This window comes from Pan paniscus, chromosome 7, assembly GCF_029289425.2.
Source record: "Pan paniscus chromosome 7, NHGRI_mPanPan1-v2.0_pri, whole genome shotgun sequence".
Classification (NCBI taxonomy): Eukaryota; Metazoa; Chordata; class Mammalia; order Primates; family Hominidae; genus Pan; species Pan paniscus.
Window position 1 is genome coordinate 89,282,314 of NC_073256.2, and position 24,478 is coordinate 89,306,791.

General features: G+C 36.2%; 1 protein-coding gene across 18 annotated transcripts in view; it reads right to left on the reverse strand.

Annotated features, from left to right (window-relative positions):
• The window catches only part of STAU2 (staufen double-stranded RNA binding protein 2), a 324,824-nt gene that overhangs the window by 115,132 nt on the left and 185,214 nt on the right, over positions 1-24,478 (reverse strand). For 14 of the 18 annotated variants that reach the window (XR_008626426.1, XR_008626424.2, XM_024929783.4 and 11 more), the window contains one exon: positions 16,503-16,810. Coding sequence is in view for 12 of the 18 variants with exons in the window: in XM_024929783.4 (XP_024785551.1) it covers positions 16,503-16,810 (308 nt within the window). In the remaining 6 variants the exon portion in view is untranslated. Of the gene's footprint in view, positions 1-230; positions 12,181-12,971; positions 16,811-24,478 lie in introns of those variants that run through there. The other 4 variants (XR_010112957.1, XR_010112959.1, XR_008626428.2 and 1 more) reach the window with 1 other exon arrangement.

A 24,478-nucleotide genomic window follows, 5' to 3' on the forward strand; every position in this document is an offset into this window, starting at 1 on the left:
TGCCAGTGAAGGTCTAGGGAGACAGCTAGTTAGGACATAAATTACACTTACACACACACAAACAATTATTTTAGTTTTACATTTCCATCAAAAGAAAACACTAAGTGATTCTTTAACAGTTTCATGTCTACCAGAAAAGGCACTTCCCTATTTTGCAGTGTGCACCCATGTTTTGACATACCTATATACATCATTTACATATGTAAAAGAAGCCACATTAAACGGCAGAGGACTTTGTAAAGAATTAACCTTTTAATAAGAAAAATTATTTTCAACATTAAAGGAAAATTGTGGTTACACAGGCAGTCAGTATACCATCAAACTAACACAAACTCTTCTCTCTATGGGGCAAACTCTACTATTTCTAATGTATTACAATTCTATTGTATTGAATATCACTTCAAAAAATAGGTATCAAACACAGGACCTTACAAATCTTATTATATACTGACTTAATTCATAATGGCATTTAATTTTTTTTAAAAAAATATTTTAACATGGTGCTTTCTACTCAGGAATTACAGATTTTCAAAAGGTATAATATATACTTGAATTTAAAATAGTTACATTTATGATGACAGACCATTTATGATTTCCACATCCAGACAAGATGAGATAGATTAACTTTTTCTTATTTTTCCTGCTTAACTACAAAAAGCTCTGGACGCTATATATAAAATAAGCATAATTCCAAAATGTGGAGAGAAGGAGGAAGACTGACTAGGGTCTTTGGGACCCAAGGAATAATACAGTAGTGAATTCCTAAGTTTTCTTTTTGCTTTACATATCCTTGGCTGGGTACCAGAAAAGCCAGCAACTTGAGAATGCCAATGGGTATAGGTGGGAAAAAAAAGCCCTAAGAAAGTCTGCTCTTTCTAACCAAAGGACCAAAAAAATAATAATATAACAACATATAAATCTTTTAGGCAATAACTGCCCTACTCCAGGGAAACACCATGGAAAAAATGGCAGATCCACCTCCATCCCCAACAGCAAAAGTCAATTTGGAAGCCTACACTTTCACCTTACCAGACTGTAATGAGGTGACCCAATTTCCTTGCTAAAGTTGTGACAGAGAAGGCCAAATGGGGAGTTAGGATTTTCATCCCTGTTGGATCCCTGGACAGTCACCTGTACCTAGTGATGATGGGGCGTCGTACTCCTCCTTGCCAGGGTAGTGTCAGTAGAGGCATGGTGGAAGGTCAGGACTTTCACCACCACCCAGCTGTAACAATATCCCTCCTCCCAAGAAGATGTCAACAGAGGCTAGGTGGAAAATGTGAACTTCCAATAACAAGGCAGCACCCCTATTCCCTAACTGGTACAATGTCAGAGGAGCCTTACTGAAACAGAAATTTTAGGAACATAGTACTCAAAATGTCCAAAATTCAGTAGAAAATCACCCTTATACCAAGAACCAGAATAATCTCAACTTGAATGAGAAAAGGCAATCATCAGATGCCAACAAGATGTCACAGATGATAGACTTATCTGACAAATATTTTAAAGTAGCCATCATAAAAATGTTTCAATAAGCAATTACATACACACTCTTGAAACAGATTTTAAAAAATAGTCTCACGAAAGAAATACAAGGTAACTCAGTAGATGGGCTTCATAGCAAAATGGAAAGAACAGAAGAAAGTATCACTGAACTTGAAGATAGAAAAATATAAGCTCCCCAATCTGAAAAACAGAGAAAAAAAGACTGAGAAAAAAACAAATAGTGCTTCAAGGGTCTGTGAGATCATAACATCTAATCTGATGACTTGTGTCATCAGAGTCCCAGAAGGAAAAGAGATGAGTGGGACTGAAAAAAATTCAAAAAAGTAACAGCTTAAAATTTACCCAATTTTGGTAAAAGATAAACCTATACCTTTAAGAAGCTGGGTAAGCCCCAACAGGATAAAAACAAACAAATCAACAGACAATCAAGCCTCTAAAAATTAAAGCCTAAGAAAAATCTTGAAAGAAGTGAGAGAGAAACAACTCATGACCTACAGAAGTAAAAGAAAGAGAGCAGTTTCTCAACAGAAACCACGGATGCCAGAAGGAACAGGCATAACGTTTTCCAAGTGCTGAAAGAACTGTCAGCCCAGACTTTTATATCTAGAAAAAATATCCCTGAGGAAGAAAGGAAAACCCAAAACATTCTCAAATACAAGGAAACAGTCTGTCACCAGCATACCTACCCTGAAACAATGGCTAAATTAAGTTATTGAAACAGAAAGGAAATGATAAAAGCAGGAAGAACAAACATGAAAAAGAGTATGAATATTGGTAAATACAACAGGTTTCCTTTCTCTTTTTGAAGTTTCTAAATTATATTTGACATTTGAAGTAAACACTATAGCACTGTCTAATGTGGTTCTAAAAGCATGTAGAGGAAACATGTTATAAAGAGTCACATAAAGAGCACTGAGATGGGCACAGTATCACTTCTGTGATAGTCTTACCAAAAATGCACAACCTCAATCTAATCATTTGAAAACATCAGGAAAACTCAAATTCAAGAACATTTTACAAAATAAGTAATTGATTTTCTTCAAAAGGGTTAAGATTGTGAAAGACCAAAGAACCGATACTTGATTGGAAGAGACTTGAGAGACTTGACAACTAAATGCAATGTGGATCCTAGACTGGATTCTGGACCAGAAAAAGGACATTAGTAGGAAAACTGGCAAAATTTGAATAAAATCTGTACATTAGTTAAGAGTTTTATATCATTTTAAATTTCCTGGTAGTGATAATTATACTATGGTAATATAACCAGTAACAATAAAGTCAGTACTATTTTTTTTACTTTTCTGAAAGTTTAAAATCCCTTTTTAAGGGCCATTTACAATACGAAATAAAATCATTAGTGCTATGAATTAAGGAGAATTGAAAGTAGCCAAGAGCCTATTAAGAATAGATAATAAACTTAAGTGTTTCTTTGCATGCCAGAATTTTATATGTAAAGAGTCTTCAATCAATGAAAGAAGGGAATCTGTGGGGACTAAATTTTCTCTTAATTAGAAAAACAAAGTCAGTGGGGCAATGTGGTACTGTCTATCTCTGATATGGAAAGGAAAAAGGGTACAGAAAAAATTTCTAGTATAAAGGCCTGGAGACTTGTAATATTGAAAGCTTCATGAAAAAGAAGAGTAAAAGCTTTCTCCTTAAGTCAGAGTTTTAGAGAAAAAAAAAATAGTAACATAGGCCTATGCATGAGAATCATAGTAATGGGGACCAAGAAACTTAAACCAAGAAACATCAATACTTGCTACTTGATTTGCAAAAGATAAGAAGAAATAAGTTGGTGCTTAAACTACAAATCCAAATTGGTAGCAAATACCACTACTTATGACAGATTCTTTTTTAGATAGTCCTATTTTTACTCTAAGAAAGCATTTCTACCACTACCTCAACTTTCTCCCCTATCATTCACTTCACTGAAAAAAGTTTGCACTAAAGCCACCCTAACAGGGAACAGTAACCACATAAATACCAACTCTATTAGGTTTTTCCGTGCAGCATTTGACACAGAATTTGATGGAGAGTCAGGAGAGGCTACTGCCCCAGAAACTAAGAGAAAAGAAAGTCCAAGAAGAAAGAAGTTTGGATTTGAGTCCAGCCAGATTAAGTGCCTCAGAAAATAAAACGCAAAACTATTCAGAGGACTGTAAACAGAATCCAAAGTCTCTATAATGTATTATTCACAAATGTTAAGATGCAATCCAACATTACTTGCCACAGAATAAACAGAAAAAGGTGATTTATACTCAAAAGAAAAGGCAATCAATAGACACCAAACTCAATACATCTCTGATGTTGAAATTATGGGGATAAAAACGGTGTTTAATGCACCTATGCTAACTATATTTGAGCATGTAAAGGAAAATACATCTGCAATTAATGAATGGATAGAAAATCTCTGCAGAGAATCAGAAACTAATGAAAAGGACCATATAGAAATTCTAGAAATGAAAAATATAATTACGCAAAATTAAAAAAAAATTTACTGGATTAAGGAGACAGGAGTCACTGAACTTATAGGTCAATAGAAATTGTACAATCTGGGCCAGGTGTGGTGGCTCATGCCTGTAATCCCAGCACTTTGGGAGGCCAAGGCTGGTGGATCTCTTGAGCTGAGGAGTTCGAGACCAGCCTGACCAATATGGTGAAACCCCATCTCTATTAACAATACAAAAATTAGCCAGGTGTTATGGCGGGTGCCTGTAGTCCCAGCTATTCAGGAGGCTGAGGCAAGATAATCGCTTGAACCTGGGAGGCGGAGGCTGCAGTGGGCTGAAATTGCACCACTGCACTCCAGCCCTGGGCGACAGAGTGAAATTCCATCCCCATCCAAAAAAAAAATTGTACAATCTGAAACTAAGAGGAAAAAAATGAATAACGCCTCAAGGAATCTGTGGGACAATATCTAAAATGCATGTAAATGAAGTCCCAGAAGGAAAAAGAGAGAAAAAAGGAGACAGAAATTATTTAGGGAAAAAAATGGCCGAAAATTTCCCAAATTTGATTAAAATAATAAATATACAGATTAAAGGAAAAAAGAGATATATAGTGAGATGAACAGTGTACCCTAAAAGATATATCCAAGTGTGTAGCCCTAGTACCTTTGAATGTAACCTTATTTGAAAATAAAGTCTTTGCAGATGTAATTAAAGACCTGGGAATAAGATCATTCTGAATTTTGGGTAGACTCCAAATCTAATAACAAGTCCCCTTATAAGAGACAGCAAAGAAGAATACACATACACAAAGGAGAAGGCCATGTGAAGATGGAGGCAGAAACTGGAATGATGAATCTACAAGCCAAGGAAAACCAAGAATTACCGGCAGCCACAAAAAGCTAGAAAAGAGGCACAGAACAGATTCTTCTTCAGAGCCTCTAGAAGGAACCAACCCTGCTGACACTTTGATTTCAGACTTCTGGCCTCCACAACTGTGAGAGAATAAATTTCTTTTGTTCAATCCATCGTGTTTTTATGTAATCAATTATGTAATGAATATCTTACATTTAGAGATTTTCCCATATTTTGAATTATTTTATTTGAACAGATGTCAAGTTTACCAGTTAGTAATTAATTAGTCAATTCAATGAATATTTTAAAAGAATTGGTAGAGTTCCAGCTTCTGACAACAGGAGAATGAATTCACTGGACAAAGTCTTTTGCAGATATCAAAGTAAAATATAGACAAAATAAAAAATATTTGAAGACACTAGAATGTTACCAAAATCAAGCAGATACCAGGGCAGAGATTTCCCTGGAAAGATCAAAATGTATGCAGTAAGAATTATGAGTTTTGACTTTTTTTTTTTTCATCTGTGCTTCTTATAGTTCTACTGGTGGAAAACTGCAGTCTTACCCACTGGAGGACGCAGAGGAAAGAGTTTAGGGTTGGCAAATGAGCTAGACATTTTGGGAAGAAATCCCAGGAGAAAGCTGCAGAAGTGGCACAACTCTAAATCTGAATCTTTTACCCAAATTCCAGCTGACGGCTAAACTTCACATGCACAAGGGAGATCTTGGAAGGCCCAATGGAAAAGTAGGCAGAAACCAGTGAGAACTGGTTGAGATTTGAAAGTCTGCTACTTTTTGAATAGAGTGCAGTCCCTAATCTGAATGCAGCTCAAATGATTGAACGCTAAAGCTTTATAGGCCTGTAGTATCAGTGGGTGTGTGGCTGGCAGATCAGCTAGAAATTTAGAGGAGGAAATGCTAGAAAGAAGAAAAGGCAAAGAAAGTGGGCCCCAAAATATAAGCATAAACTCAGCCCAAATAATTGGCTTTCACTATATGATGCAGGCACAGAGGAGACCATAAGAGAAAATGCTGCAGTTATAAGGTAGAAATACTGAGTAGAGTGTATCAGCTGAGGGATACCACCATGAAGAAGATAAAGCTTGCAGTTTTAGCTTAAGCAACTTAATCAAAAACCAAAACCAAAATAAAAATATTAATCTGGGGAAGAAATGATGATCCACAGTTGCAACATGTTATCCACAATGTCCATTTTTCAAACAGAAACTAAAGACATGCAAAAATCAGGAAAAAGGTAAATCACACTCATGAATAAGGCAGTCAACAGAAATTGACTCCTAATGGGCCCAGCTGTTGGATTTAGTTGACAAAAAACTTCAAAGCAGGTATGATATAGATGTTCAAAGAATTAAATGAAAATACAATCTCAGTAACTATACAGATATGGAATCTCAACAGAGAAAAGGAACTACAAAAAACAACCAAATGGAAATGTCAGATGTGAAAAATACAACAAAATGAAAAATTTATTATAGGGGCTCAAGAGCAAACTGGAGAGGATGGAGGGAAGAGTCTGTAAGAATCCAAAACTTGAAGGTAGATCAATAGAAATTACATAATCCAAAATACTAAAGAAAAATAAATAGAGCCTCTGAAGCCTGTGGGAGAATAACAGGAGATTTAACACATGTGCAACTGGAGCTCTAAAAGGAAAGGAGAAAAAGGTAGAAAACTTTTTTGGAAAAAATAGTGTGGTCCAAAACATTCCAAAAATGGTTAATAAAAAACACCATTTTTTAACTATTATTTTACAGTTCTAAGAAGCTAAATGTATCCCAAACTAGATTAAAAACACTCCTACATGTACCATAATCAAATCGGTGAAAAACAAAGATATACAAAGTATCTTAATGCTTTAAGTATTAAGAGGAGAGATTCCTTGCTTAAGCCTAGACAAAACACAACATGACATACATGGTCCTGTAACAACTGGCTATCCTATGAGAAAAAAAATAAATTTCAACTCTTACCCCACACCATACATTAAAAATTAACTTTAAGTGGGTCTTAGCATTAAATATAAAAGCTAAAAGCATTAAATGTCCATAAGAAAACTTAAGATAAAAAGTCTTTGTGATCTTAGGGGTAGTCAAAGATTCCTTAGATTAGACTAAGAAGGCATAAACCTTAAGGGGGAAAACTGAAAATTTTACTTCATTGAAATGGAAAAACCTCTGTTTTTCAAAGGATCACATTAAGATAACAAAAAGACAAGTCATAGGGAGGGAGATAATATTTGTAAGGCAAATGACTTATGGGCAGGATACAAAGAACTTGTGTAAATCAATAATTATGGGGGAAAATCCCAATTAGAAACTGAGTAAAAGATGTGGACACTTCGCAAAGATACACAAATGACCAATAAGCACATGAAATGAAGCTCATATCATTTGTCCTCAGTGAAATACAAACTAAGATATCAATGAGACACCACTATACTCTCAATAAAATAAGACTGACCATATTAACGTGTACAACCCTCACACATTGCTGGTAGGAATGTAATGTATGTAATACATTAAAATAGAATCTGAAAGTTTCTTATAACATTGTATGTACACTTACCATGTGATCCAGCAATTCACTCTAAGGTATTTTCCCAAGAGAATTGGAAACATATGTCTGCACAAAATATTGTAAATCAATGTTCATAAACAGCTTTATTTATAATGGCCCCAAAGTGAAAACAACCCAAATGTCCATCAACAGGCAAACTGAAACAATCTGTGGTATATATACATAAAATAAACTAATTCTTAGCAATAAAAACTACTGATACATGGAACATGCGTGAATTTCAAAATATACTGAGTGAAAGATGCCAGATACAAAACTGTGAATACTGTGTAATTCCACCTATATGAAATCAGTGAAAAGACAAAACTAATTTTTAGTGCCAGAAAGGATTTTGTGGTTGTCTGGAGGTGAGGAAAATCGGCAGCAAGGGCGGAGGCAAATCTTTTGCAATAAAGAGTCCCATCTTGATTATGGTGGTAGTATACATTTTGGTGACTATATACATTTTTCAAAACTCATCAAACTGTACAATATGGGTGTGTTTTATCACATGTAAATTATACATCAATAAGGTTGATTAAAACACTTAAGTGTAGTTATCTCTGACACAACTGAAGACACTAAGTCATGGTTTATATTTTGCATAATCATAAGTAACCTCACAATTAACTAATTTCCAAGCAACTGTTACATTAGGAGCTTAACATCATTTGAATTTATTGTATGTGTTCAGATGTGTTTATCTGCCCTTGCACCTACACCAAACCCTCCCCTCTTCCACACTACCATTCTGATGTTAGCTCATTGAGGGCAGAAACCCTGGCTATCACTTTCATGTTATATACTCAGTGCCAAGTCGTGTACCTGGTCCATGGCAGGTGCTCAATACACACTGGTTGAATTCATGAGTAAATGAATCCCTTACATGTTAGTATGCTTCTGGAATCTCTTGTAGGCCTTTGTCCATTCTCCCTGGGCAATATTAACTGTTTCTATGGCTTCAGTTATATCTATCCACTGATGACTCTCAAATCTGTATGTACTATGTTCTCTTACTGATCACCAGACCGATTTCAACTGCCTACTGGACAAATCCATGTGAATGTCCCACAAGCAATTCGAATTCCACGTTTAAAATGGAACTCGTTAAGTTCCTCTAAGTTTATTCACCTCATCCATAGTAAAAATAAAACTTTGCCTAAACATCTCACACTCATACTATCTCATTTACTCCTAAAATGGTCTCTACTTACTTTTCAACATATGTAAATCCAGCTTCCACCCTAACCAGGCCAGTGAAAGCATCCTCTCTGAAGTCAGCACAAGAGATCATTTAATTTTCTCAATTGAACCTTAGACAACTGTACCCTAGATCCACTCCTCCATGCCCAACAGCTTTGTCTTAACTCAATCTTTATTCTTTCTTTCCTGGATTCATGAAAAACCATTCTAATTGGTCTTTCTGTTATCAAGTCTGTCTCTTTCTTGTCTAGTTCATCTTGTACACTGCTGACAGAATTATCTTTCTGTTAACCAATCATGTCACATCTCTTTTAAAGATAAGTCAGTGGTCTTTGTCTAATGGCTAAAAAAATTCTAACTCCCAACAATACACACACATTTTTTTCAGCCTCCTCACTAGCCACTTCCACTTTAAATTATTTTCTAAAACACCATGCCCTTTTATGTCTTCAGTGCTTTGATGCTTCTGCCTATAATTCCTTTTCTTATCCACCTTAAAATCTGAAGTATTCTTTAAAACATATTTCAAATATTCCCTCTGCTATGAACTCTTCCCTAATTCCTCAGCCAGAAATGTTCATTTCCATTCACAATTCTTGACATCACTAACCACACTTCGAGTTAACATTTATCAGGTTATACTTACTATGTCATTTATTATGTGGGGTAGGCATTACAAACATTATTTCTTGCACCATGCTACAAACATTTAACTATTTTTTATAAGACCATTGTGTAATGTTTGAACACTGATCCCAGGAGACAGGATTTGTGGCCGTGGGTTATCTTCTTCTGCATATTGATTTTATTTGCCTGTCAGTCTCCAACTTGACCATAACTCCCCGAGTCCAAAGTTTAGCATGTTTAGCAAGTTTAGCATGCTACCCAGCATTTGTAGGCCTTTAATGAGTACTGCTCAGTGTGAGCAAACAAATGTTCCATGTCCTGTGCTTCAGCTGAATCAGTTCCAATGTTCAACGGGATGGCATTCTATGGGCAGATTAACTTCATATCCATCTAATTCTTCATATACATGCTGAAATTATGGAAACCTCTTCACAATATACTATCTACCACCTATCTTTCCCTTAGTAAGAGTTTTTCAAACTGTAAACCTAGTACTGTTTTCCAGCAATGGTTCAAATGTTCCATTTTAGGACTTGATTCTAGACTTTATTTTGAGACAGAGTCTTGCTCTGTCTGTTGTCCAGGTTGTATTACAGGTGTGAGCCACCTCATCCAGCCTGTACTTTTCTTATGCTTTTAAAAAAATAGATAATACTACAGATAAAAAAAAATTTGGAAGTTTTTCAAGTATGTGTTTTCTCTGACAGTTAAATCTGCTTTTTGATGTGACTATATTAAGATGGCAGAACTTTCTAGAACCTAAAATCTGTCAGGGTTTAAAATCAAGTAAAAACAAGTAAACTACATTACTAATATGATGTTTGATGTATGTATTCCCAAATGTGTTTACATATAAAATTTTATATTAGAATAAAATCTAAAGTCCCTTCCATCTCAAAGGAGTCAGAATTCTTTTTTTTTTTTTTTTTAATATATATTTTTTGAGACAGAGTCTCACACTGTCGCCCAGGCTGGAGTCCAGTGGTGCGATCTTGGCTCACTGCAAGCTCCGCCTCTTGGGTTCACACCATTCTGTTGCCTCAGCCTCCCTAGTAGCTGGGACTCCAGGCGCCCGCCACCATGCCTGGCTAATTTTTTGTATTTTTAGTAGAGACGGGGTTTCACCGTGTTAGCCAGGATGGTTTCGATCTCCTGACCTCGTGATCCGCCCGCCTTGGCCTCCCAAAGTGCGGGGATTACAGGCGTGAGCCACCACACCTGGCCCTACTGATTTTTTTGAAACAGGGTCTTGCTCTGTCATCCAAGCTGGAGTGCAGTGGTGGGGTCTTGGCTCACTGCACTTCCGCCTCCCTGGTTCAAGCACTTCTCCTGCCTCAGTCTCCCAGTAGCTGGGATTACAGGTGCCTGCCACCATGCCTGGCTAATTTTTGTTTGGTTTTCTTTTTCTTTTTTTTTTTTTGGTAGAGACAGAGTTTCACCATGTTGGCCAGGTTGGTCTCAAACTCCTGACCTCAAGTGATCTGGCTGCCTTGGCCTCCCAAAGTACTGGGATTACAGGCATGAGCCACCATGCCCAGCCAAGGAGTCAGAATTCTTAAATGGCTTACTCAGTTGTATATATAGTTGAGGGCAGAAATAAATTTATTAATGAAATCTATGACAAAAACAAACCAATATCCAGAAGACTATGGGCTACCACCACACATTAGTCCTACTTACAGGGACTGGTCTTCAAACATTATACAGTAGCTTTCTTCAAAATCAAATAAAGATTTGTAGGCAAAAACATACCAGGTATTCTGAAATAATATATGTAATGCCTACTTCACTATGGGATATGTGAGTCCATCAATAACTGTCAGTTTCCTCCCTAGTTTATCCATATATCCCCTAAATGCATGCCCCTGTTATGTCAGAGCAATTTTTTGAGTATGCAAAAATCTTTTACATGCAACATTCCACATACTGTTCTTTCTTAAGAGTTGCCTTGGGTGAGAAGAGAACAATACATATGAAATTTCAGCCACTGTCATTTGTGGGGAAAAAAAAATCTCCTTAGATATAGCTGGATGCTGGAGAAAGGGAAATGCTGGACTCACTTCAACATGACTTGGAATGAGTGTAGGTATACAGCTGCCATCCACCTGAAGAGTACCATAATTAATTATATGTCAGGAAAAATTACATCATTGTCAATCTTTTCTAGCAAAAGGAAATGTAATGCATCTTTAGATGAAAAATAATTTTTTCCTTCAAATACTTGATTTTTCAAATAATTCCAAGTAGTAGAATTTTCATGTTGAGTTGAAATCTCTTCTGATACAAACAGAAAAGGTTATCAGATAGTTCTACTTGGAAAGGACACGAAATGATAATCATCTTTTTCTGTATCATGATGGCTCATTTCAGATCTACATTAAAGTTTCTTTGGTTGGAAAAGCTCTTACAGTGTTTGTATATTACTTAGATTTTGTTGAACTATCTTGTGTCTCTTACTATGTATGTGCTGGTGCATAAAGGCTCAAAATAAGTATCATAGCAACATAGTTTACGCAGTAATAATGGACTGTTTTGCTCAAGTCCTGCTTGATTCTTATCTGTATTACTGTTACTCATTGTAGTTTTTATATGCACCAGGATTTCTTTCTTCAAACATAGTATTTTTTTTTACAGGGTTTAAAATTTCAGTAAAATGAGCTGATCTACAATTCTGCTGGTTTTTATGGAAGTACAGGTGTGTGTTATGTTTGCATATCCCTTGGACTTTGGCCTGCATATCAAAGTCTAAGGACACCAGACACAACAGGTCAGTTTGCATGAACTGGGGCTGCCCACTGGAATAACAAACCTGAGTGTTAATGTCACTAAAGGAAGACCAAGCCTTCAGGAGAGTTCTAACACATACTTAAGTCTTTCCAAGGTCCTTGGAAGGTAGTAGAGGTCAAATTCAAGAGAGCTTTTTAAGAATTTTTAAGATTTTAATGGCAAATCAGAGCAGCATCTGCTGACCAAACCCATAAATGTGTTTTGCTCATTGTAGTCTAAGTAATTTATTATGGTTTTATACATTTGTTTAATAGCCTACATGAATATTTGGTCTCAGAAGCAACACAGTAAGTTATGTTTCAATGACAAATTAAAAATAAGGGAAAACACACAGTTGGGCCCTCCATATCCATGGGCTATGCATCCAAATATCAAAAATATTAAAAAAGAATTGAAAAAAAACCACAAAAAAGCAATATGGTATAACCATTATTTATATAGCATTTACATTATATTAGGTATTATAAGGCATCTAGACATGATTTAAAGTATAAGGGAGGATGTGTGTAGGTTATATGTAAATACTACAACATTTTATATAAGGGACTTGAGCGTCCATGAACTTTGGTATCTTTGGGGGTCCTAGAACTAATCCTTCCTGCAGATACCAAGAGACAACTATATTCCTAAATGTGGGTGTGAATGTACATGCATTATTTCTTTCTCCATATTCTCCTAAGAGGAATTTACAAAATTGTACTTGTATTGATCTCCTAACAAAAATGAATACCTTATTCTAAAAAAAAAAAAAAAAAAGCTGCTGCAAATAGCCACCTTGATGATAACTATATGGATTGGAAAACATGAGGTATAGGAGAGATAAGAATAAATAGGTGAAAGGTTGATTCTCAGATTCTCAGGGAGACCAGCCACCACCCCCCACTTCCACTAGCCCCATCCCAATATAACCTATACTAAGTCATATTGTTAAAAAATAAATACTTAAAAGAAGCCTGTGGCTATAAAAACCTGCTATCATCATATTAAACTCCACAAAAAGAGGCATATGAGTTGAAATGTATTCAGCGTGAATTATATTTGAAAAGGAAGATTTTAATTTAAGTGGACAATCTCATCTTGTTGGAAATGTCATGATTATGATCAACAATGAAATGCCCCTCCATAAAACACTCCCTGATTTTGGACAATAAACTAATTATAGTTTAACTAAAACACCAACTAAGTGTTTCTTTATATTATTTATGTGAGGGAAAAAACCTAGTTTGTTACACTATACTCGGAAGGTTTCACAAACAACACTTTTCAGTGGATGATGCTCACAGGAGAGGCACAGAATAGCAAACCGAAATGAAATCCATCTAGAAGGGACGATTTGCTAAAATAATCCACTTTCATTTTCAACCTAATTTTTAATGACTAGTTTAAACAAAGAAACCACTTATATTTATAGATTTCTAATATAATTAGCATAGAAAAGCATATTAAAGATGTGAAAACTTAAAATAATGCAAAGTACAACATGAAACAAATTCTTTCACTTCAGCTCAAATGCACAGCATTTCAAGAGTGTCTTTTGCATAATAAGTTTCTTTAAAAAGCTGAATGATTTTGAAACATTTTGCCATTATAGTAAAAGTGTACACAACAAGGAACCCTGAAACACTATGGTAGGACTACAACTTTGAATGAGTTCTTATAAAATGTGTAGAAGTTACAGAAGCATACGATTAGGCTGAACAACAAAGTCTGAAGTTCACAGAACTACTGAATAAAACATTTAAAAGAATATAAATAAAATGTATTAATACTTGATAAAACTTGAAAGAAATAAACATTCATTTCTGACAGAGATCCAAAAGGTTCGATTCTAAAATACGATAAAAACTTTAGGTGAGACCAAACAAGAATAAAAGAACTGCTGAGAATGTGTAAGTGTTCGGTCACATTCTGCTCTCTTAAGTCAGTTTTATTAATAACTTTAATTGTATAATAATTTTACCTATTTTGTAGGTTTAAAAGAATTTGAGCTTGGATACCTACATTCAGTTGATCAAAGTAGCTTTTTGTAATTTATAAATTCAAATTAAAGACTGGGTGATGAAACAAAATTAAAAGTTAAAACAACTTTGTTTTCAATACACTCATATATTTTTACTTTGTAATACAATATAGCTGTCACATACAATGGCTCTAGTAGGCTTAAATCAAATTGCAATGGGCAAGGAAAGCCAAAGAAGGGTTTACACAATATTCAATAAGCAACAGTATCTGTTCAGTGTGCAATAAAATAAAAAAGTTCTAACCTAGAAACACAGAAAAAGAATTTATTGTTTTTAAGTTTCAGAAATAAAAGTAACAGAATAGCGTATAATCTGTAACAAGCTGGTCCTATAATTTCTAAACTACAGTCCAATTAAAACATTTAAGTAACAGAAACAATCTACATGTTTTTCTACCAGGTAAATATACCTGAGAGGGTTACCTATAAAGAAATAGGCTTTAAAACTTTTAACCACAAAGAACCTTCTGCTGCGACATTATGAAGATGGGCTATGCATGTGGCCAGACTAAGTCATTTCCCGGAGATTCTGCTCACTGCTTAGCTGCACGTAGTGGTCCATCAGTGACAGAGTATTTTACATCAATACCAGCTCATTCAACCAAAGAAGCACAGTAATATTTTAAAATCACCTGTTTATATTCATTAGTATGTAAAAATCACAATACACAGATTTGGAAACATATAACGTGTCCATAAAAAAGAGTACATTATGTAAGCATAAGCTTTTTAAAAAGGCCTTAGCAATGCAATAATGAGGGAAGCAGACTCTACATGTTGACTACAGTGAAGATATGTTAAAATTATAATTATTGTCATTGCCAAGAGCTTAGAAATAAAAACAAATTAAAAAAATTAAGACATTCTGGTAGCAAAATTACATCTACTGTAACAACAGCTCCAAGCAAAAAATCAATTCAGAGCTTGAATGCAATTTGTGCTTTGTTTCTATAAGAATGCAGTGTTACTCTCAGACATTTCTAAATGATTAGATTCATAAATAAGCAGTGAATTTCTTTTCATCACAATTTATTTCTAATTCATCCTACGGAGATTATAGATAGAACTAAAAATTACTTAGCTTTTTTCCAATACTTTATATAAATTGAGATCTTTTTCTAAACAGTGATTTATTGTGTTTCTTAAGGTAAAACAACAAAAACAAATTCTAAAATTGTAACTTTAAATTAAGTGGTTAAAATTTCAGATGACAGAGCCAATAACTGGTAACAGCTTCTTTAAGTTCATATTAAGAGTCCAATTAGAAACACTAACAACTACCTGGCAATAGTTTGAAAGAATCAGAAGGGTTCGGTGAAGGGAAAAAAAAATCCGAACATGCAAAACACCCTCCAAAACACATGACCTTCTTTTTCATTTTATAATCTAAACTTGTAAAATATTTATAAATACATGATCATTCTACACAATACAGATCTTCTAGAGCATTTCTAAAGGATATTACAGTTTTTGGTCTTAAGGAATAAAGACTAAGATGGAAAAGGAGATGAAAACAGTGAAATCTGAGGAAGCAATACACTCTCTACACACAAGCAAACTGTAGTTCATCCAGTCAAGTTAGCGGTTACAGTTCAGTACATGATTTTCAAGGCAACTAAGAAATCAAGACACAGATATTTCCCCTTCCTAGAGTTTACAATTCTTTCAAAAGCTCCAATGTATCCATAAAGGAGTGCTGATTTTTGTGGGTTTTTTTCCCAGAAGGAAACAAAGAATAAATAGGGGAAAAAAAGTTTCCATCCCTAAATTCACATACACAACAAGTTAAGTTAAACTATAAGCTAGTTGTAGACTACCCAGTGAAACAGAATTGTTGGTACTATCTGAGGCAGGTGCTACCCTCCCTAGTCAGTTCAAGACATGATCCAGTAAAACAAATACACATTGTTATGCCTCAAACAACTATAAAGCATTTCATTATTCTTCAAATATCATGTTTAATTAACTCCTAAGGTAACAGACTTCTAGAATGTTGTATCTTAATGGTGTACCTGAATCAATACTAGCAACAGAATGCAAAATTCAAAATTGCTATAAAGGTAAAATCATCATAAAAAAAAACTCAATCCTTATGTAAAAAAAGGGAGAACTGAGTGTGAAATACTAACACCAAATGTCTGAAGGCAGAATTTTTGTTTGTGGAAGACAGAGCGAAGAGATAGATGCACCTAATCAAGACCAAATAGAAGACAGTGAAGAGTATGAAAAATGCTTAAAAAAGAAGAAGGAAAATGGAGAAGAGACAGGCAGCAAAAGAATTACTAGATAGATCAAAAATAAGAGAAAATGAGGCATGTGCATATGGCTTTTTTGTCTGTCCTTTGTGTTCCTAAATAACTTAAAACGTAAGTGGCATGTAGGCCATACTACCAGGCAAGAATGAGCCTTGTGATGGATACAGATGAAGAATCTGAGGCTAATGAATTGTTTTGTTTTTTGTTTTTGCTTTTAATTCATACCTGAAAGCCTTGAATCCTTGCTAAATATTCCAGTTGTTTTGAAGGTTGTACTGGAGAACAAGGGGGAGTAGGAGAACTTCCTTTTAAACCTATGGCTTCAGCTGTAGAAGATGTTCCATTCATAAGGAGTTCCCTGGCAATTGTAGCTGAACTATTCGATGTGGGAGATATACTGAAGAAAGAGCTTGAAGGTTGGTTCATATCTTTGGGTGACAAATAGCCTAGAGTAGTGCCAGAGATTACTTTGTGGCGGCTGGCTTCCATCTCTTGATAAACATCAGGAGACAAATGAAGAATTCCTTTTGGAGCTATAAATAAAATGAAGAACACTGTCATTACACTTAAAATAATTGAAATAGAAACATAGCATTATTAACTCAATGGCTTTACTTGGTGTAGTAACAAAGAAATGAGAAACACTGCCAAACAAGTAACTTTGTCATACTGTAGAGGCAATTGCAGCTTCTATTGAAAGGTGAATAATGTCTGTTTCAATTTTCCTAAAATTAGAGGTTTAAAAACATCCAAAAAAAGTGGTTTCAATGGGACTTATGTGTAGTAGTGAAGCTATAAAGGGACAAGGGAAACTGAATGTGTGGAAGTATAATGGGGCAGAAAATCAGGAATGTGCAGTGTCTCCACCCTGCAATTTAATATTTTATATCTCATAAAAGAGGCATGAAACCCCAACACATAAAGCAATTGAGGCACATCAGGTAAAATAAAGGCTGAATCAGTCCAAATTTCTTTGGAGGTACAAATGCATGTATTCAACAGCCTAGTGATCCTCTCACCTCCACAAGGATGTCCCACAGACAACTCTAACTCACGAACACATAAAAAAGCAAATGGGTATCATCTCAAAACTAGCACTGTCTCTAACTTGCTTTGCTCATACTACCATGTGGCTGCTCATGACCCAACCTAGACTCCTGGCAACCATCTCTGATTTACTCATAAGCAAGTAGTTATCGTGTTGCTCAAACATCTCAAGAATATGACCATTGTAGGGATTATCTAGTGCATTAATTCAAGCCAGGCCATGGACAGGTTCTGAAATCAAGAGGAGTGGGGGCTATGTCATTAGTTGATGGAGCTTAAACCATATTAGAGAAGCACTTTCCTTTGACTATCATTTGTCTCAGAGAAGTTTCAAACCACATTTCAAACTGCTTATTCTTATCTTTTGATCAGGTATCAATAGCTCTCAAATGATATTATCTTTTAAAATTATTGGTAAGTCACCACTCATAAAGAATGTGCTCTGAGAGACACAACTTAATTTCCTGTTCTTGCCCCTTCCTCTCCTGATGCTAACCTTCTGATTCAAGCTTTCAATGTTTCTCTGCTGCTAGTATTCTCAGTGTCCATTTCCCAAAATGTGTTCTATAACATGGTCCCCAAATAAAATGGTTCCATAAATAAAAACTGAAAATAATGCAAATTACATAATACAAATGCCTTTTGTGAAATTAAAAATACACATTAGCATAGTGAAGAATCAGAAAACTCAAAGAACAAAAATCTATTCAACTTGGTTTAACTCAGGATTCCCGAGTTTACTTTTTGTCCAAGCCTTTAACATAGCATGAATAAAACAGCTAACACTTTGGGAAATGCTGGAGGCTAGCCCAACTCTCCTCTGACTCAGTCATTTCCAATGACCTGTCTTTGAGATTGATGATCTTTTCTTCTGCTTGACATTGTCTGCTATTGAATCCCTCTGGTAACTTTTTCAATTTATTGTATTTTTTAGCTCCATGCTTTCTGCTTGGTACTTTTTAAAGTTTTCTTTTTGTTGAAATTCTCACTTTTTTTCATGCATTGTTCACCAGACCTCAGTGGGAATGTTTATAAGGATTACTTTGAATTCTCCGTCAGGTAAATCACATATCTCCATTTCATTAGGGTCAGTTTCTGGAGCTTTACCTCATTCCTTTATTTAGAAAATGTTTTCCTGTTTCTTCATTTTTCCTTGATTCTCTGTGTTTGTGTCTGCACATTACATAAGACAACCACTTCTCCTAGTATTCATAAACTGGCCTCATACTGGAGAAGATCGTAACCAATCAGCCTGGACAGAGATTCTGGAGGCCTCTCAAACTTTTATGCTAGTCTAATCCACTTTCTTTGTTCTTGGCAGTCCCCAAGCATCAGTCCCTTGCTTGTCTCAGTCCCATCAGAGCTCTGAAGCAAGCAAGACTGAAGCCAATTCTTCAGGCAACTCCCAGATAAGTTGGGTCATTGGATACATGGTGCACCTCTTTGCCTCTCCAGGAAAAAGCTGAAAGCTGAAGCTTTTCAACAGTTAGCTTTGTGCTGGGCTGAGCAGGGGATGGTTACAGTGACCACCACCACCAGCTACCTCTTTCTTCATTGGCCCCGGGGTTGCTAAAATATGCCATGTCCTGTCAGCACTCTGAGACTGGCCAGACAGAAGCCAGTCCTCTGGGTAGCCCCAGAAAAGCTAAGGCATTGGATGCGTGGTATACATCTTTCCCCTTCTAGGCAGAAAGAAGCTGGGAGCTGGGGGTGGAGGGTGGTTGTCCTGATTGTATGGCACTGCACTGTGAGGAGGGATTATGGCATGAGGGTATCTTGAATTTCCCTGCCAATTAAGATCTGGCTGGTTTCATGCTCACCCGGCATACAGGAGCCTCTTAACTGGTTTCTGGATTTCTCACAAAGAAAATTTGCCTATAAATTATTGTTGAATTGCTGTGTTCCAGGGCTTCCTATTCTACCATCTTGCCAAGGCTAGAACATTCTCTTACTTAAAGGTCTTTCACCAGTTTATCAGTTACACTATAGAACCCAAACTCCTTAGGATAACCTAGGAAGCCCTTAATAATCTGGCTCCTACTTATCTCTCTATCTTCATCTACGAAATATTTCATGAAGATCCCATGCTCCAGTTACACAGATATATCCAATACTCCAGGCTGTTTGATCCCAACACATCTTTATTTCTATTGTTCGGTTACACACATGCACATACTCTCTTAGTTAAGCTCCAACTGCTATTGTGCTAGTTAAGCTTCAGGCATCGCACCAACCAATACTGTCCTGACCTCAAGTCATGCTCAGTCTATCAGGAGAGGAACGAAAATGGATAATACAATGTGATAGGGGTCTCACTAGAGACAGGTGTATAGAGCAGTGGGAATGGGAAAGGAGAAGTGCTAAAAGCTCAGGGAAGGCTTGCTGGAGATGACGATGACAGTAAATTTCAAAGGATGAGGAGAATACAGTCCTGGAGGAAGAGGACTGAGAGCAGATGGCCAGCAGGAGCAAGGGCAGGGACCTGGAGAGTTTGTGTTCTAGGAAACCTGAGGCCATGCCTTATCACAAGAGCATACAGAGAGTCAGAATTGCAAATGCAGGTGGGGGCACGCAGGGGCCAAGGTCCAGGGAACTTTATCCTGATGCCATTAAGTATAAAAGAGTTTTGTAAGTTTTTTAAAAAAAACTTTAAATAGCTTAAAATAATACAGACAGTCCTCCGCATGCATGAGTCCCATATCCCTGGATTCAACCAACTGTGGATAGAAAACATTTGCAAAGAGAAACAACAACAACAAAAACAACAACAAAAAACCCCACACACAATAAAAAATAATGCAACAATAAAAAACAATACAAATTTTAAAACTAATACAATATAATAACTATTTACATAGCATTTATATCATATTTGATGTTGTATAATCTAGAGAAGATTTAAGTATACTGGAATATGTGCATAGGTTATATGCAAATATGATGCCATTGCCATTTTCTATCACGGACTTGAGCATCTGTGGATTTTGGTATCTATAAGGTGTCCTGAAACCAATTCTTCACAGATATCAAGGGATGACTGTATATCAATCCTATTTTATGTATTTTCTTTATTCCTTTATGTTAGCTTTCAAATTCTCTACATTAACATGTGTTAGTTTTTTTATAATCAGGAAAAAATTTCAATAAATTTTTTACAAGAAAACATTATGTACTGGAAAAAGTTAAGATAAATCTCATCAGCCAGAGGACATTACTTTCAACATTTTGCTTTAAAGATATGTTTTTAATCCTGTTTTATCTATGCACTTTTTAGTTGTTGTTTACTTGAAAAAACAAGTTAAATACATAGGAATACAATATGATCCTATCACTGTTTATAAAACAATATATTTCTACAACTAATACTAAAAGTATAAAATGTCATTATATGAACTGTTTCTTAAAACAATTCCATATTATCAGACATCTAATTTATCTCCAGTTTTTTGCAATTATAAACACAGTGATGAACATTCTTGTAACTCAATCCTTATTCACATGAAAATTTATTTCCTCAAGTTAGAAGCGGAATTGCTAGCTGAAAGGATATTTTAGAGTTTTTGACACTTAACAAATTGCCCTCCAAAGAAGCTGTACCGATATCAGACGCCCACAGAGATATATGAAAGTATCTTGTTTCCTATTTTGGTATTGGAAATTACTATAAAAAATCTTAAGGCTGGGTGCTGTGGCTCATGCCTGTAATCCCAGCACTTTGGGAGGCCGAGGCTGGCAAATCACGAGGTCAGGAGTTCGAGACCAGCCTGGCCAACATGTTGAAACCCCGTCTCTACTAAAAATACAAAAAATCAGCTGGACGTAGTGGCAGGCGCCTGAAATCCCAGCTACTTGGGAGGCTGAGGCAGGAGAATCGCTTGAACCCGGGAGGTGGAGGTTCCAGTGAGCCAAGATCACACCACTGCACTACAGCCCAGGCAACTCTGTCTCAAAAAAAAATCTTTGCCAGTTATCAACAGTAACAGAAAGCAGGTCAGTGGTTGTCTGGGGAGTGGAGCTGGTGGGAGTGACAGATTGCAAAAGGGCATGAGAAATCTTTTGGTGAGAGGAAAATGTCAAGACTGATTAAACTGTAGACATTATGTGCAGTTTATTATACTTCAATTATACCTCAATAAAGTTGTAAAAAAAATTTGCCAATTTGATAAATGGAGTGTCATATTACTGATTTTTGTTTTTTACTATCTGCATAAACATTATATATATTTTAGTTTAAAGAATAACTTAAATGTTATAATTCTAACTTCTATACTCAATTTAAAAAATCAAGAAACTTAACAGCATTACTTCAGTATTGTTATTATACAGGACTAATGGGTTTGCCAATAGCAATATTATAAAGCAACAAAAATGCTCTCCACACTCAAGAGAGGCATTACCTCACAGCATAAGAACGTGGAGTTCAAGCTCTCTTATTCTACAGTAAAGCCTAAGTGGACTTTTCTTCACAAATAAAGATTACTTTCTACAGAGTTCAACTAACAGACTAGTCATAGAAATAGCATAAAAACATAGATTTATGTGGTCAAGAACTGAATGACTTTTAACTTGAACATCAGTAACAGTATTTGGATGGGTGTTAATTCACTTAGGATCTTCCTGTTGTAAATTTAAGTCGCTTTTCAATAGTATAAAGATCTAAAAGTAGAATCAAAGAGTAATTTAGGGTATGCATATTTAAGGACCTTATTTTGCTAATTAGGTTTCTCCCAAAAAACTACCCCAGTTCATACTTCTATTAGTAGGATGTGACTGTTTTCCCACACGTCTCCCACAACAGGTTTCAGTTACTCTAAATAATCATTGCCACTCTACAATAATTCATTGTTAATTTATTTTTGTTTGGTTACTGCTCAGGATAAACTTTTTCTCATGTAGCTACTTTAGGTCTGTGCCTTCTTTGACCTCAATTTTGCTCATGGACTTCAACCACTACACTTCCCTCGCTCAGGCTTGTAACATCCATTATATTCATTCACCCTTTATCTGAAGAGGTCCTGAACCCATTCTGCCATCATCTATCTTTTGTCCCTGGTTTTGCCTTTGATGCTCCCATCTTGGTACAGTCTATAACTACAGTACACAGTTACAATGCAGATACAACATGGGCACTGTTCTAGTACTTTACTTCTCATTTAATTCCCATAACAACCATATGAAATGGGCATTACTATTTTCCTATATTAGAGATGAAAAAAACTGAAGCATGGAGAAGATATGAAACTCTCCCAAGGTCATACGGATAATAAGCAGCAATGCTAGAATTTGACTCCAGGCAGTCTGTCTCTAGAGTTTGAATACTTAACCATTACATTAAATAGCCTCCTAAAAGAACAGGTAGGAAACTAAATGCAACATCTCACCAGCTCCAAACCCCTAAGGCTTAATCCAGTAAGTAAATGCCCGGGGTTTGCCCAGATTGGTTCCAAGGATGACCCATGTCATGATGGTTGTCCCTAGATGTTCCAGAGATGAGCTCACCAAAATCTCACTGAAGTATACAGAGTTTATATATGATTTTAAAGGTCTAAAGTTGCCAGGGACTGTGATATCTTAACGCCAGGCTATTGTACCCACTTGACATGTTTTTGCTCAGTAGATCTGTGCTTCTTTCAGATGGGTATATGAATCCTCTGGCACACAAATCTTCCTGGAGCATCTTTATGGAGCTCCAGTAAGAAGAGGGACTTTTGAATTGGAGAGCTCTTAAAAGGTTTTATAAGCGAACTTAGGAGAACCTTGCCTTTCAATGATCACTGACGTCATAACTCTTTCAGAGATGCTGAAGAAGATAAGTGTTTGTCAGTAGCAAGTGGTATCAGAGGTATTAAAACACGGCAAGCCAGGCAGCAAGAAAGATAATGCCACTGATCCAAATGGTTACTGCCACTCCACTGGAACTCCCAGTTTCTCTGGAAGTTCTTGGAATGGGCATAGCTATTTCACAATAAAATAATTTCTTTTCATTTTTCACAGCAAAGCTTTGAAAAAAAAAACTTTGTTTCCATTGCCAGCTTGAATTTACGCCTCAACAATGTTGGACTATAAATTTGTTTATAAATACCCAAATATCCAATAATACTCAGGCCCACTTTGCTACAGTGAGTTTTTCACAATAAAAAATTATAATTAAAAATTCTTAAGAACTAGAAACAGGGGCTTCTGGTTCAAAACAGGAAATGTGAGAAAATTATGAACAACAGCATGATTATCCGTCTCTAGTGATTTTTAAAAATCATTTATATGAGAACTGGTAGGCTCCAAGTAAGGTCTGTAGTCTAGTTCATTGTATTATGACAATTTCCTGGTTTTGAAAATGTACTGTAGTTATATAAGACATCACCACTGGAAGAAGCTGAGTGACGGGTACATGCAACCTCTTTGTACCATTCTTACAACTTCTTGTGAGTCTATCATTATTACACTTTTCAAAGTTTTTTTGAAAGCACCGTTTTATGCTGCTCTGGGCCTCTCCCTCAACATAGAGACCCCAGAACAGGGTGGTGATGGGGACACCAAAGTGGGAAGGACTGGCGGCATCACCATTCCTAGATATAGCTCTGAGGATAAGCAGGGCTGGCACTGGCAATGCCTGCTCCTTGACAACTTTGCTCACGGCCTTTGCCTAATGCACAGGCCCTGGCTCCCCAGGCTCTGGGTGCTTGACTTTTAGCTACATGAAAGCAAGGGAGATCCTGATGACAGTGTGGGCCTCATAGCCGGGACCTTGTTCTCTCCCAGGGTAGCCTGAGGCCACGTATTAGGTAAGAGTACATGTGACCCAAGGGAGCCTACTGGACCACCATGGTCATGTCCCTGAAGGTCAGGGACAGGTGGAATGCACCCTTGGCATGATCTTTAGCTACTAGACTGATGTGAGCTACAGAAATCCCCCTTCCTGCTGCCCTGTTGTTGGGATCAAATAAACAGGTAGTATTTGTATGTGACTCCACCTCTTCTTTTACACACAGCTCACTGCAAATCTGGTCTTCCAGATGAGGCCCTCAGACCCTTAGTTCTGCCTAATTTTTAAGCCAAATATATACTACTTATGATATCAAAAATCAACAATGCAAAATATAAACTCTTGTGGAAAACTAAAAAGAGAAAATGTTAGCTAAGAGCAAAACAATGAA